At 33.3% G+C, this 13,387-nt stretch overlaps 1 protein-coding gene across 15 annotated transcripts in view; it reads left to right on the top strand.

Annotated features, from left to right (window-relative positions):
- The window catches only part of LOC114335908 (protein unc-80 homolog), a 180,207-nt gene that overhangs the window by 100,058 nt on the left and 66,762 nt on the right, over positions 1 to 13,387 (top strand). For 12 of the 15 annotated variants that reach the window (XR_007699013.1, XM_050654754.1, XM_050654762.1 and 9 more), the window contains 2 exons: positions 69 to 204; positions 5,810 to 6,167. Coding sequence is in view for 14 of the 15 variants with exons in the window: in XM_050654754.1 (XP_050510711.1) it covers positions 69 to 204; positions 5,810 to 6,167 (494 nt within the window). In the remaining variant the exon portion in view is untranslated. The remainder of the gene's footprint in view (positions 1 to 68; positions 205 to 5,809; positions 6,168 to 13,387) is intronic. The other 3 variants (XM_050654759.1, XM_050654766.1, XM_050654765.1) reach the window with 1 other exon arrangement.

Below are 13,387 nucleotides of genomic sequence, written 5' to 3' on the forward strand. Positions count from 1 at the left end.
ATCTTTTTGGGACACCCTGTATTTCACAAATAATTTACTTTTAATGTATAATTTTTTTCTTTTTATAGTAAACTGGTTCAAAAAAGGTGAGAGTTCATCCCAAGACGAACTGGACAATGTCGATAACGGCGACTCATTCACTGATACATCCAGTTTTATCAGGCAATCTTCCAAATATTACCAATCAAAAGAATCTGGAAGAAGGTACGATTGTCCCATTAATCCTGTTAATATAATATATACTAATGGCCAAAAGAAAATGCAACACATAGAAGGACAAATATGTTTTTTAAACATTTATTATTATAACATTATTATTATTTGATAACATTATAAACAAATTTGCAACGTCATTTCCATCATAATGATTGGCTCCTCTTGGATTTTCTATACACTCGATTACCCTATGGGGCATTGATCAAATTAATTGATCTATATCATATTGCGGAATACTCATCCAGATTCTTCTTATGGGATGCCATAGATCTTTTAAGTTTGCTCGCGGATGTGACGAGCGAGTTAGGTTTCGACCTACCATATCCCACACATGTTCGATGGGTTACAAATCAGTTGATCTTGATGGCCAAATGGCCACTCCAAAGTATCTATACCAGATTCTTGTATGAACTTCATGGTTTCACGGGCAATATGAGGTCTTGCGTTATCCGTACGAAGGTCGTATTTGGACAGGTTTGTAGGTAGGGCCATGGGCGTTCGCAGGATCAAAACTAGGGGGGCCGATTTGAGAAATAAGAAAATTGGTTAGATAAGCAATAATAAATATAGAAGTAAATTGAGAGTCTTCACTGAGAGGAGAGAGGGGAAAGGGGTTTCCCTCAGAAAAGTTTTGAAAATAACGTTTTTGGATTATAACTCAACAAAATTATAACTCAACGCATTCATACAAAAATGAAGCAAACTAAATGTAATTTAAATATTTAAAAACTTTTTAATGCTTTTTACAAAAACGTGATGCAAATTTAACAAATTTATTTCCTCCTAGATAAGCCTTCGATTTGTGAAGCAAGATAAATTGTGTGTTCCTAAACATTATTATTTAACCAACAATTTACGCGGATCAATTATAAATTCTTGTAAAACTTTCTTGTAATATTTGTTTCCGATGAATGCTCATTAGAGCTAACCCATCAAGGCGATCTTCGACCATAGTACTCCGCAACCATGTTTTTATTCTTCGAAGACTGCTGAACTTACTCAAAAAGAGGTCCTTATAACACATCCACAGGGTGCCGGGCGGTGCTGTGGTCGAAAAATTGTTTAAACCATTTTTTTAAACAAATTTACAAAAATAATTTTTTCATTGCGAACGAATAATTTTTTTTAGATAACTTGGGTTATTCTGAGCAAAAAAGTTATCTTCTGATTTTTCTCTAAAATTGATTGTTGTCGAGTTATACGCGATTTAAGATTAAAAAAATGCGAAAATGGCCATATAACTCAACAACAATCAATTTTGGAGAAAAATCACAAGAGACCTTTTTTGCTCAGAATGTCCCAGATTATCTAAAAAAATTTGTTCGAAGTGGAAAAATTATTTTTGTGAATTTGTTTAAAAAAAATTGTTTAAACAATTTTTCGACCACGGCACCGCCCGACACCCTGTGGATGGTTATGTTATAATGACCTCTTTTTGAGTAAGTTTGTGAAAAAAATCGAATCGGAATAATTTCACTAACGGGGGCGACCGACGGCGACGCTACAACCTGGAGTGTAGCGCTAATTGTTAATAATTAAAAATAGCAGCTTTGTGATAAAATAAAGCCAAAAATCTCTTCAGAACCTTGAAGAAGGGGTTTGAAACTTGATTTGGTCATTTTTTTAATTTCATAATAATAATTTTTAATCGAGTTTTAAGCCTTGAAAATGGACATTTTTGCATTTTTCAAATTTTTAATCGCATATAACTCGACAACAATCAATTTTACAGAAAAATGGCAAGGGACCGTTTTTACTCAGAATGACCCAAATTATCTAAAAAACATTGTTCGAAATGAACAAATTATTTTTGTGAATTTGTTTAAAAAAAATGTTTAAACAATTTTTCGACCACGGCACTACCCGGCACCCTGTGGATATATTATAAGTTTATAAGAACCTCTTTTTGAGTAAGTTTGTGAAAAAAAAATCGAATCGGAATAATTTTGCTAGCGAGGGTAGATGATACTGCCCGGTCTATTAATCATGTGTTGTGTTTCTGTTTTTAATTTATTATTTTTCGGTTTCGGCGTCGTATGGGTTTTTTGATCGCAGTGATTATACTCTTTCTTATCGTTTCTTTCAAATCATTTATGTTTTTTTCTTTTAATTATTGTTCTATTAACTTTAGGATAGACTCAAGATGTTTCTGGTAATTGGTACTGTTTTGCATAAGTTCTTTAGTTGTTGGGATTTTTTTTCCAAGATTAATTTGTTTCTTTTTAATTTTTTATTGATGACTATTTTGTTCTTACTAATCCGTGACTATGGTCACTTCCGAGACTGAATCTATTGAATATCGATACATTCTTTACCATATGTTTCTGGTTGGCTAAAATATAATAATTGATTTCGTTTTTGGTTCTCCCGTCTGGGCTTATCCAGGTCCACCTTCTATTATCCTGTTTATTAAAAATGTATTCATACGAAATAGATTTTGCTCCTGTGTTAGTAAACGTTCCCTTATTTCGTTCATAGTTTCTGGCCCATGTCCCATGTATTACTCTATTTGGTATGTTGTCGGTGTTGTACTTTCCTACTTTGGCGTTAAAGGCTCCCATGATTATTTTGAAAAGAGCTCTTTCTGTCATTGCTTTATAAATGTCTTCATAGAATTTTTCTATTTCTTCATCTGTTGGTTGGCTAGTGGGAGCGTATACTTGCACTATTTGGGTGCTGTACCTTTTTGATACAGTTTAAGGACGGTGTATATGACCCCCTCCGAGATTGCAATTGATTTTTTGACCATATGTTTGAGTCTTTTATGGACCAATAGTGCTACATCGGCGACATGTGTATTATAGCCTGTATACAGGGTGAGCCACCACTAACGGGACGGAAGATTACAGCAAAATGGTAAAAGATTTGTAAATTTTTTTAAATTAATATGTTGTAAGTTGATAAAAGCTACAATTTAAAATTATTTTAAAATATACAGGGAGTCCCAATAAATGGCGTCGTATCGAAGTTATATTTTTTTATGGAACACCTTGTATTTTATTGCATTTTTTAATTGTCCTTAAAAAATAAGGTATAGTTTTACGAGGCTTCCCTATACCCATGTACAGAGAGTTGTGTTGACTTTTTTTAAAATTTAAAGTTTTAAAATAAGGCTTGTTCTCAAGTTATTTAAGAAACTATAAAAAAATTACTTTTACATTTAAATAGCTGGATACTGGTTGGATGTATTATATTATTGATTATTAGGAATTTATTTACATAGTGTTCAAAATTTACAGTTTCATTACTGGATTATTCAATATGCCATATTATGCTTATTTTAAGTGGAACAACATGTATATTAATAAATAATTATACTAAACAGATTTTCCTCTTTCGAATGGTGTATGGATGTCCTATACATAGGTCTCATAGTTTTTGCGTAATTTGCAATTATTTAAATTCTTAATCTGTAAATCGATTTTAAAACAAAATATGTAGGTAGTTAATTAATGCCATTGTATGACATTGTCATTTTATGACATTATGGTCTGGTAATTATCAAAAATATAAACATCCGTGTATAATATTTAAATTTAATTGTTCCTAAAAATGAACAATCTACGAAAGCCACCCAGGTCACCAAGATTGACAAAGATGTATTTTTTAAATGGGGTTATATTAAAAATATTGTACATATAATATGCTACACTTGCTACTACTCCAGATGATATGAAATTAAGAATTTTGAACGCTTTTGCGTCTATAACACCACATATTTATGTTAAATAATGTAAGCAAATCATTTGAAGATAAAATCGCTTGTTGTATTGCACAAGAAAGTAAACATTTTGAACATCTATTACATAACTGATAATTTTTTACTTATAGTAAGTTGTGGTTCATTTTGTATTATTTATGTATTTGTTTTAATAAAATTCTTTGTTTCGTTATGTATTTAATTATTTTCAAAAACGAAAAAATTTATTTTTTAAATCAGCTACTAAAAGTATACATTTTTATTTACAACTACACTCGTTTATACCAACTATGCCAAGATGATGGGTTTAAAAATCGAGAGTGACTCTAAAATAAATATTTTTAAAATCGATTTACCGTTTGTAAAGAAAATTGTAAATTACGCAAAAACTATAATGACTCCTAGTTATAGAACATCCATATACCATTCGAAAGAGGAACCTGTGTTTAGTATAATAATTTATTAATATACGCCATAGGGTGTTCTATTTAAAATAAGCATCATATAACACATTGAATAATCCAATAATGAAACTGTAAATTTTGAACACCCTGTAAATAAATGGATAATAATCAATCATGGAATACATTAATTATATGATAATTACCAGACCGTACTGTCGTAAAATGACAATGTGATACAGTGGCATTAATTAACTACATCTTTTGTTTTAAAATCGATTTACAGATTAAGAATTTAAATAATTGTAAATTACGCAAAGACTATGAGATCTAGGTATAAGACATCCATATACCATTCGAAGGAGGTAAATTTGTTTAGTATAATTATTTACTAATATGCATGGTGTTCTATTTAAAAAAAAGCATCATAGGACACATGGATCTGTAAATTTTGAACACCCTGTAAATAAATGTGTAATAATCAATCATGGAGTACATTCAACCAATATCCAACTATTTAGATATAAGAGTAATTTTTTTTATAGTTTTATAAATAACTTAAGAATAAGTATTTTTTTAAAACTCTACATTTTAAGAAAAGTCAACATAACTCAGAACACTCTGTACATAGGTATAAGGAAGCCTTATGAAACTATACCTAATTTTTTGCGGGCAATTAAAAAATGCATTAAAATATAGAATGTTCCATAAGAATAAATATAACATTGATACGCCGCCATTTATTGGGACACCCTGTATATTTCAAAATAATTTTAAAATGTAGCTTTTATCAACTTACAAACTATTAATTTAATTTTTTTTTTAAATCTTTTACCATTTCGCTGTAATCTTGCGTCCCGTTAGTGGTGACCCACCCTGTATAATTGATAGAACACGTGTTCAGAATGTAGTATTGTACATTGTTCTCCTGGTATCCTGGTTTCACTTAGACCAAGAATATCCCACTTGATCCTAGTTAGTTCTTCTTCCAGTTCATCCAATCTTTCTGGTACTTTGAGGGTTATGGCATTGAAACTAGCAATAAAAATATGTTGCTTTCGGTGTTTCAACGAGTTATTGCCTCCCCCAGATTGCATGATGCTGACCTCCTTAGAGGTGTGGGATTGAGCAACTACCTGGGGACCAGATCCTGTCTTTTTAAAACGACGATTTGGCAAGTGTGAGGGGGTTATAGGGAAGGAATATTGGGATTTACGTCGGATAATACTGAGGTTTGGGCCTGGTTTCCTTTAAGTAGGGAGTGTGGGCTCCTGTAAGTCTGCCCTTTATCAGGATCATGGAGTGGTACCTACTCGCTAAAGCTCAATTAAAATACAAGGTTAAAAATATAATAACTAAAAAAGTAAAAAATATTACAATATATTTTTAGATAATACACACAAAGGAATACTTTTGATCCAAATAAATAACTTTATACAAAGTGTTGCATTTTTTGTGGTCCTCAGTATATTTCAGTAAACCTTTATTGTAGCAATGTTAGCCAGAGCATACAAAAGGCCAAGCGACGAATGGAAGACAAATTCAAATTCGTGCTGAAGAAAGGAAAGAAAAAAGATGGCAGCCAAGAAGAGTCTGCTGGAGGATGTAGGCGAACGAATTTTAAAAAATCTACAAACATAAAAAATATTTATTTTGTAGATTACAGTAGGAAAAACTCGATGGAATTCGGCGATAATTCTAGAGAGTCTGAATTTGTAGTTTTGAAGGAAAGGAAATTGGTGTCTACGAGCACGGTCTATCAGGGCGTTTGTAGATTATCCTTTCTATTAGAAACGTGTCCCCCGGGATCAGTTCCCGATGCACATTTGTTGGCTTCTGTTTTAGATTTGGTAAGTAGAACATTTCTGGAAAATAATAATAATTCACGAAATGCTCTAAACAAACAAAAAATGAAAAGTTATTTCGTTATTTAAATATACGTTCTACATAAACTGCTTTCGTAGACCCCTAGAAGGTTGGTGTGACTATATTATGATACATGAATAATTGTAGTCGTTAGATAGGAGGAGGATTTACCGATTGCGTTCAACTCGCCAGATCGACAGGCTTTGGAACACGGTCACCTCACCTGTTCCGATGGATAGGTAGTTATTCTCCGTTCAACACACCGAGAATCACCACTAATAAATATCTGTCCGTTATTTTATACTGGCACAGTATAAGAGTATTTACTGTTGAATACATAGGCGTACACTAGACAATAAGAGTACATTATCATCACAAATTACAGTATATCTCACAAATTTGGGACTATTTTGGATTAACAATGAAAGCTTTAACTTCAACGGTCCGCTGTGCAGAGCTAGTTAATAGAAAATTCTCCCAATATTTGAAGTACTGTCGAAGACAATCAAAAACAAGCAATTTGACATTCTTTTAAAAGAGAGAATGTCAACTAATGACATACAAAAATGGACTCCCAAATCCTCATTCAAAATGGAAAGTTATTCTTACAAACAATTGGACTTAGAAAGTCCTAGGTTTTCACCCTTTGACAAAGAGAACCAAAGTTCACAAATTACTAGGAGAGCAAGACTAGCATGGGCTGGATTTGGAAAACTTAGTTGGATTTTAAAATGCAAAATGCCTCAATACTTGAGGAGCAAAGTGTTTAACCAGTACATCCTTCCAGATAATGACATATGGATGTCAAACCTGGACCCTAACCAAGATAAATATGAATAACTTAGCCACAACAAAAAGAGCAATAGAAAGGGCAATATTAGGTATTCGACTTTTTTTTTTATTTATTTATTATTTATACATATGACCTGGCCTCTAGTAACTAATCCAGGTCGTTTTTTCCTGATGGGATTACAGATATTTTTTTTTTATATTTTTACATTTTTTACTCAACTATTAAATCTATTTTTACAATAACAATTTGCCATAATCTATTAATTACGTATAACAAACAAATTTAAATAAACAATTTAAAATATTTTTGGTACTATCAACTCCCTTCTAAGTTGTAAAGACAGTCCCTCTATTTTCAGAAGAGAGTTGGTAGTTTTTTTTTATGAATTATGTATTGAATTATTATTTTTATCTATTTATTTTATATTGAATTATTATTATTATAATTGTAAATATCTATTTTTGAATTTATATTTTATTTTATTTATTTTAACTTTATCTTACTCAACTTCATCAGGGTTGGATTATTGGTTGTCTTCTTCTATTATTATAGATTTCTTGTTGTTTTTTAGATTATTTGTGTGAGATTGTTTAATATTTCAAAATATTCTTCATTTTGTAATATATCTCTTATTTCAATTCTTTCTAATCTTCTTGTCATTTCTCTATGTTCTTCATTTTCTATAGTATTTTCACAATGTAACACTATATGTTCTGGTGTACTTAGTTCTCCACATTCACAATATGCATCATCTTTTAAGTTAAATCTTTCCAAATATGTTGGGTACGGTCCATGTCCTGTTAAAAAGTGTATTAAACCTTGTTTTGGATTAAAATAATTTGGAATGTTTTCTAATATTGGTATAAAATTGTATAAACGTCTAGATTTTGTTGAATTTTCCCATTCATTTTGTCTTTTTCTATTTATTATTTCTTTTAATTCTCTTTTATTTCTTATATCTAATCCTATTATTTGTATTATTTTTTCATATTTTTCTTTTTTTAGCCAATAATTACATGCTCTTTTTTGTGTTTCTAAATGCATTGGCATTACTCCAGTTAAAACTGTGAGTGCCTGTGTTGCAGTTGTTCCAAATGCTCCCGTCATTCTTACAAGAAATCCTCTCTGAGCTCTATTTAATTTTTCTGCGTTTTTTTTTTATTTATTAATCTATGTGCCCATATACTTGAACCGTACCCTACAATTGATGGAAGTATTGTACTTAGGTATATTCTCATCTGTCGGAACGAAATTCTATATTCCTTCTGTGCTAGACTAGCAATGCTATGCATGATCTTTGTTGCCTTTTCACAGACACAATTCATGTGTTTTGTAAATAATTTTTGTTCGTCTATTATAATACCTAAATATCTTGTTTCCATTTTTCTTTTTATTGTTTTCCCTCTAATTTTTATAATTGGATCTCTTTCTAAATTTCCTTTTATTAAACTATATGTTGTTTTTGAATCTGATATTGTTAATTTTACTTTATTCATCCAATCATTTACTCTTATTAATACTTCATTTGATTTATTTTCTAATTCTCTTCTTGAGTTTGCATCTATGATCAACAACAAATCATCTGCATATGCTATGCTTCCAAGCACTTCAGGATCTATAGTCAATTGTTCCAACAGTTCCTCTAGCATTACATCCCAGAACATAGGTCCACAAACTGATCCTTGTGGACATCCTTTTGTGATATGTTTTGTCTTTTTTCCTGTTGGACAGCTTAGGCTTGCATATCGGTCTTGACAGTAGTTTCTGAGACTTCCGTACAGATTCTTTGGACATCTCATTCTTCGAAGTCTTTCAAAGAATGACGGCCACCAAAGATTGTCAAAAGCCCCAGACACGTCTATAAAGATCATTAAAACATACTTTTTTATGCTTTCGTTTACTATTTATTAGGTATTCGACTATCAGACAAAAAGAGGAGCGACTGGGTAAGAGTGGCGTAGCTGACAGGCCCGCAGGGCCCGCAAGGCGAAGGAGCCCCGACTTTAGGAGGGGCCCCTTAAAGCCTTTAAGCTTAACACATTAACAGCCACATTAAAATTTTTTGTTTGTGCCTTCAGGCTCTACGTTCAGAATCTCAATGTTAATGTGAGTAATATTTAACTCACTGAGCACCTGCTCAGCAGGTGCAAGCGGGTAATTGACGTAACTCTAACTCTTTTCGGGTGCAATTTAGCGTTTCGTACTTTCGTGGACATGTTGGTAGTTTAGATGACAAAAGTGAATCCCAAAGAGTAATTTTTTGTCGGTGGTTCTTTTACTAGATAAAAATGATCCTGTTTTAGCTAAATTAATCGATAAAAACAATAACTGAAAAAAATTACTTGAGCCACCAAATACAAAACGAAGTTATAAATTTGCTGGCCCAAGAAACTGAAAACAAATTGATTAATTTAATTAAAAAAATTATTTTTATTCAATAATTCTTGATACCACTCAAGATATTTCGAAACACGATCAGCTTAATTTTATTTTCCGGTATGTAACTTGTGATGAAAATAATTTATCTTCTAAAGCAGAAGTTGTTAAAAGTTTTTTGTGATTTATTCTCATGTTAGACCAAAGCGCAGAAGGTCTTGTAAATGAAATTTTAAAATTTATACAATCAAAGTACTAGTCCTGTCGCCAGGGGGGGTACAACGGCCTCCTGTATTCAGATGGACTTACCCAAGTTTTTTTTATGTATTTTGACCCGTAGAACCCGAATTTTTTGGGTAACAGTTGATCCGGATGGCGATAAGATTGTTATAAACAAAGAAGTTGAGGAATTACATAACAGCGATTTCTCGCAAAACAAAACATGTTTTTGTATTTTTTGGGCCATTCTAACCAAAAAGTGTTCCTACAAATTTGTTCGTAGGATGCATAGTTTTCGAGATAAACGCGGTGGAACTTTCAAAAAATCGAAAAATTGCAATTTTTGTACCCGAATAACTTTTGATTAAAAAATAAAATAGCAATTCTGCTTACCGCATTTGAAAGTTCAAGTCAAAGTATATCGGTTTTAGTTATTTGCATTGCTAAAAATTTATTATTTTATTGTTAAACAAAAGTATAAACACCTAGTGCTGGAGTGATGTTTTCAATGATTTCTCATTTAAAATCGAACGAGTAGGTAGAGTAGGTACAAGTGCAAGCGAGGCTATTTCTACGTAGCATGCATGTAAACGCATGTATTAGGCACGGGAAACACTATGTGTTTATAGCTTTTTTTAGCAATAAACACATAAATTTTTAGTAATGTATATATTCGAAACCGATAGAATTTGACTTAAACTTTCAAATGCGGTAAGCAGAATTGCTATTTTATTTTTTAATCAAAAGTTATTCGGGTTCAAAAATTGCAATTTTTCGATTTTTTGAAAGTTCAACCGCGTTTATCTCGAAAACTATGCATCCTACGAAAAAACTTGTAGGAACATTTTTTGGTTATAATGGCCCAAAAAATACAAAAACATTGTTTTGCGAGAAATCGCTGTTATGTAATTCCTCAACTTCTTTGTTTATAACAATCTTATCGACATCCGGATCAACTGTTACCCAAAAAATTCGTGTTCTACGGGCCAAAATACGTAATAAAAACTTGGGTAAGTCCATCTGAATACAGGAGGCCGTTGTACCCCCCCTGGCGACAGGACTATACCTTTCCGTACAAAACTGCAGAGGAAAGGGGTATGGTGGGGCAAGGAATTATGAGTGGTGTATATTCAGGCGTACAAAGGCGTATAACTGACATTGAAAAAACAGCTTCCTATGTTCATTGTGCATCCCATAATCTGAACCTAGTGTTGAATGATGCCGTTGTTGGTGTACAGGAGTTGTTTTTTTTTGGATAATATCGGTGTCTATGAGCACAGTCTATCAGAGCGTTTGTAGATTATCCTTTCTGTTAGAAACGTGTGCAGTTCCCGATGCTCATTTGTTGGCTTCCGTTTTAGATTTGGCAAGTAAAATATTTATAAATGCTCTTAACGTTAAAGTTATTGTTTTGTTGGTCTACACATCTGTAATTTATCTCTATCGAACTATCGAAAAGTCACGATGACTAAAAAGAGAATATACTAAGACCCCGTTGCTCAGATTCGGGAACATCATTTTACTTACTCCGTGGAGTTACAACCATTCGTGGGTTTTAGCCGACTCGACAACATGCCTCCACTCTCCTTTGTCTTGAGCAATCTCTATCCAATTCTTCACGTCTAAAGCTTTCAGATTTTTCTGTTCAGATGGTGACACGTTGTTGGGTACATAAACTGTATACCAGCCTCCACAGGAAGTACTCTAGGAAGATCTTTCTATATTTGATGTTTTAACGAGAGTGACAGAGAATTTCAACTTACCGCTTTAATTGCGGGTTCTCTATCCTCCTCCTCAATCGTTTCCTCATTGCTGAGTGTCGTGATTCCCTATAATACGAGCAACTATCTCTTTCCATCGGCTTCTGTCCTGAGCTTCCCTCATGGATTCAGATAATGTTTTTCCACTAGCTTTGTCCACTTTTCTCCACATGTACTTGATCCGTCCATCAAGTAGGTGAGCGACCTCTACTTCTGCGCCTTTCAACGTTTCCCGAAATTATAAATCTCTTAAGATTATCATCACTTCTTCTTGCAATATGGCCGAAAAATTTTAAGACGATGGAGGGGCAAATAGAGGAAAGTCGAGTCTGAATATTGAGCTCTTGGAAGATTGAGTGATTTGTTCTGTGTTCCGTCCATGAGATCCGAAGCATTCTTCTCCAGCACCACATTTCAAAGGCGTCAATCCTTTTTCTGTCGTCCGATTTTATTGTCCATGTTTCGGATCCGTAATTAAATATGGAAAAAATTAAGGCAGATTTTCGATAATCGACTCATAGCGTTTTTGGCAATGCCTATTCTCCTACGTATTTCTGTTTCACAAGATCCTGTATTACTGATGTAGGATCCTAGATAATTGAACTCGTTAACCACTTCAAACTGGTCCAAGGCTCCTGTTGTCTGAAGTGAATTTGAATAATCTACTATCATAATTTTTGTTTTTTGTTTATTGATCTTGAGACCACATCTATTGCTTTCGGCTTCCACTAGCTGCAGCAGGCTGGACATTTCTTCTTGGGATGCAGTTATTAATGTTGTATCATCTACATGTCTGAGATTTGAGATCTTCTTTCCTGCGATAGAAATACCACCATTCCATTTGTCGAGTGCTTTTCTCATTATATACTCCCCATAGAAATTAAAAAGACTTGGAGATAGAATACATCCTTGTCGGACTCCTCTACCTATTTTAAAAGCATCGGACTTATGGTTTTTAATTCTTATTCTGGTTTCACTCTTCTCATATAGGCTTTTCACCAGAGCTGACAGATGATCAGGAATCCCCATCTCATGTAGAACTTTCCACAAAACTGTCCAGTTTACACAGTCAAATGCCTTCTGATAATCCAGAAAGCAGATGATCATCGGAATTTTGAATTCTCGTGCTTTCTCAATAATGAGTTGTCGCATATTAAGAATTTGCTCCCTTGTGCCTTTACCCTTCACGAAGCCTGACTGTTGTGGTATTTGTCTATCCAGGTCTATGTCTGCATGCGACACTTGATTCTCAACAGAATTTTACTTGGGTCTGAAATTAGTGAAATGGTTCGGTAGTTACTACATTTTGTGGTTACGCCTTTCTTATGAATGGGAGTAAATAGTGCGGTACACCAATCACTGGGCCATTTGCCGATTCTCCATACATGATTGCACAGTCTCCACATTAATTGGAGACCATGTTCACCCATGTTCTGTAAAAGTTCTGCCGTGATGTCATCGCAACCAGGTGAATTATTTCTTTTAAGGAATTTTATGGCTACATCGGCTTCCAGACCTTAGAATATCTGATTCTAGGGTTGTTGTTGAGACTTGCAGTGCTGTTATATGATTAATGCTAGAAGTTTCAGCTTTATAGAGTTCTGTGCAGTATTTCTTCCAAGTCTCCAGAACAGCATCCATATCGCTTACCATATTACCTGTCTCATCCTCTATATCGTAATTTCTGGATTTGAATTCCCGAGCCAGTAACTTTACTTTCTGAAAGAGATCTCTTGTTTCATTTCTATGTAAGTGGATTTCTACTTCCTGGCAAATGTTAGACACATATTTGTCTTTATCTTTCCGGCAATTTCTTTGGATTTCTCTTGATAAGCTTCGATACCTAGTCGTTTAAATCAAAACTGCCAACTTTAAGTTGCTTTCTTTGTTCTATAATTTTCCATGTTTGGTCACTGATCCATGGTTTACGACTGTTGTTTTTTATGGGTTGGCGACTTTGCTTAGCTGTATCTAATATATCTCTTTTAAAACCTCCCTAGAAAGTCTCGATATCATCTATGGGGGTAGTACTTGTCTCAGTTAACACTGGGTTTAT

Source organism: Diabrotica virgifera, chromosome 6, assembly GCF_917563875.1.
Source record: "Diabrotica virgifera virgifera chromosome 6, PGI_DIABVI_V3a".
NCBI classification, from domain to species: domain Eukaryota; kingdom Metazoa; phylum Arthropoda; class Insecta; order Coleoptera; family Chrysomelidae; genus Diabrotica; species Diabrotica virgifera.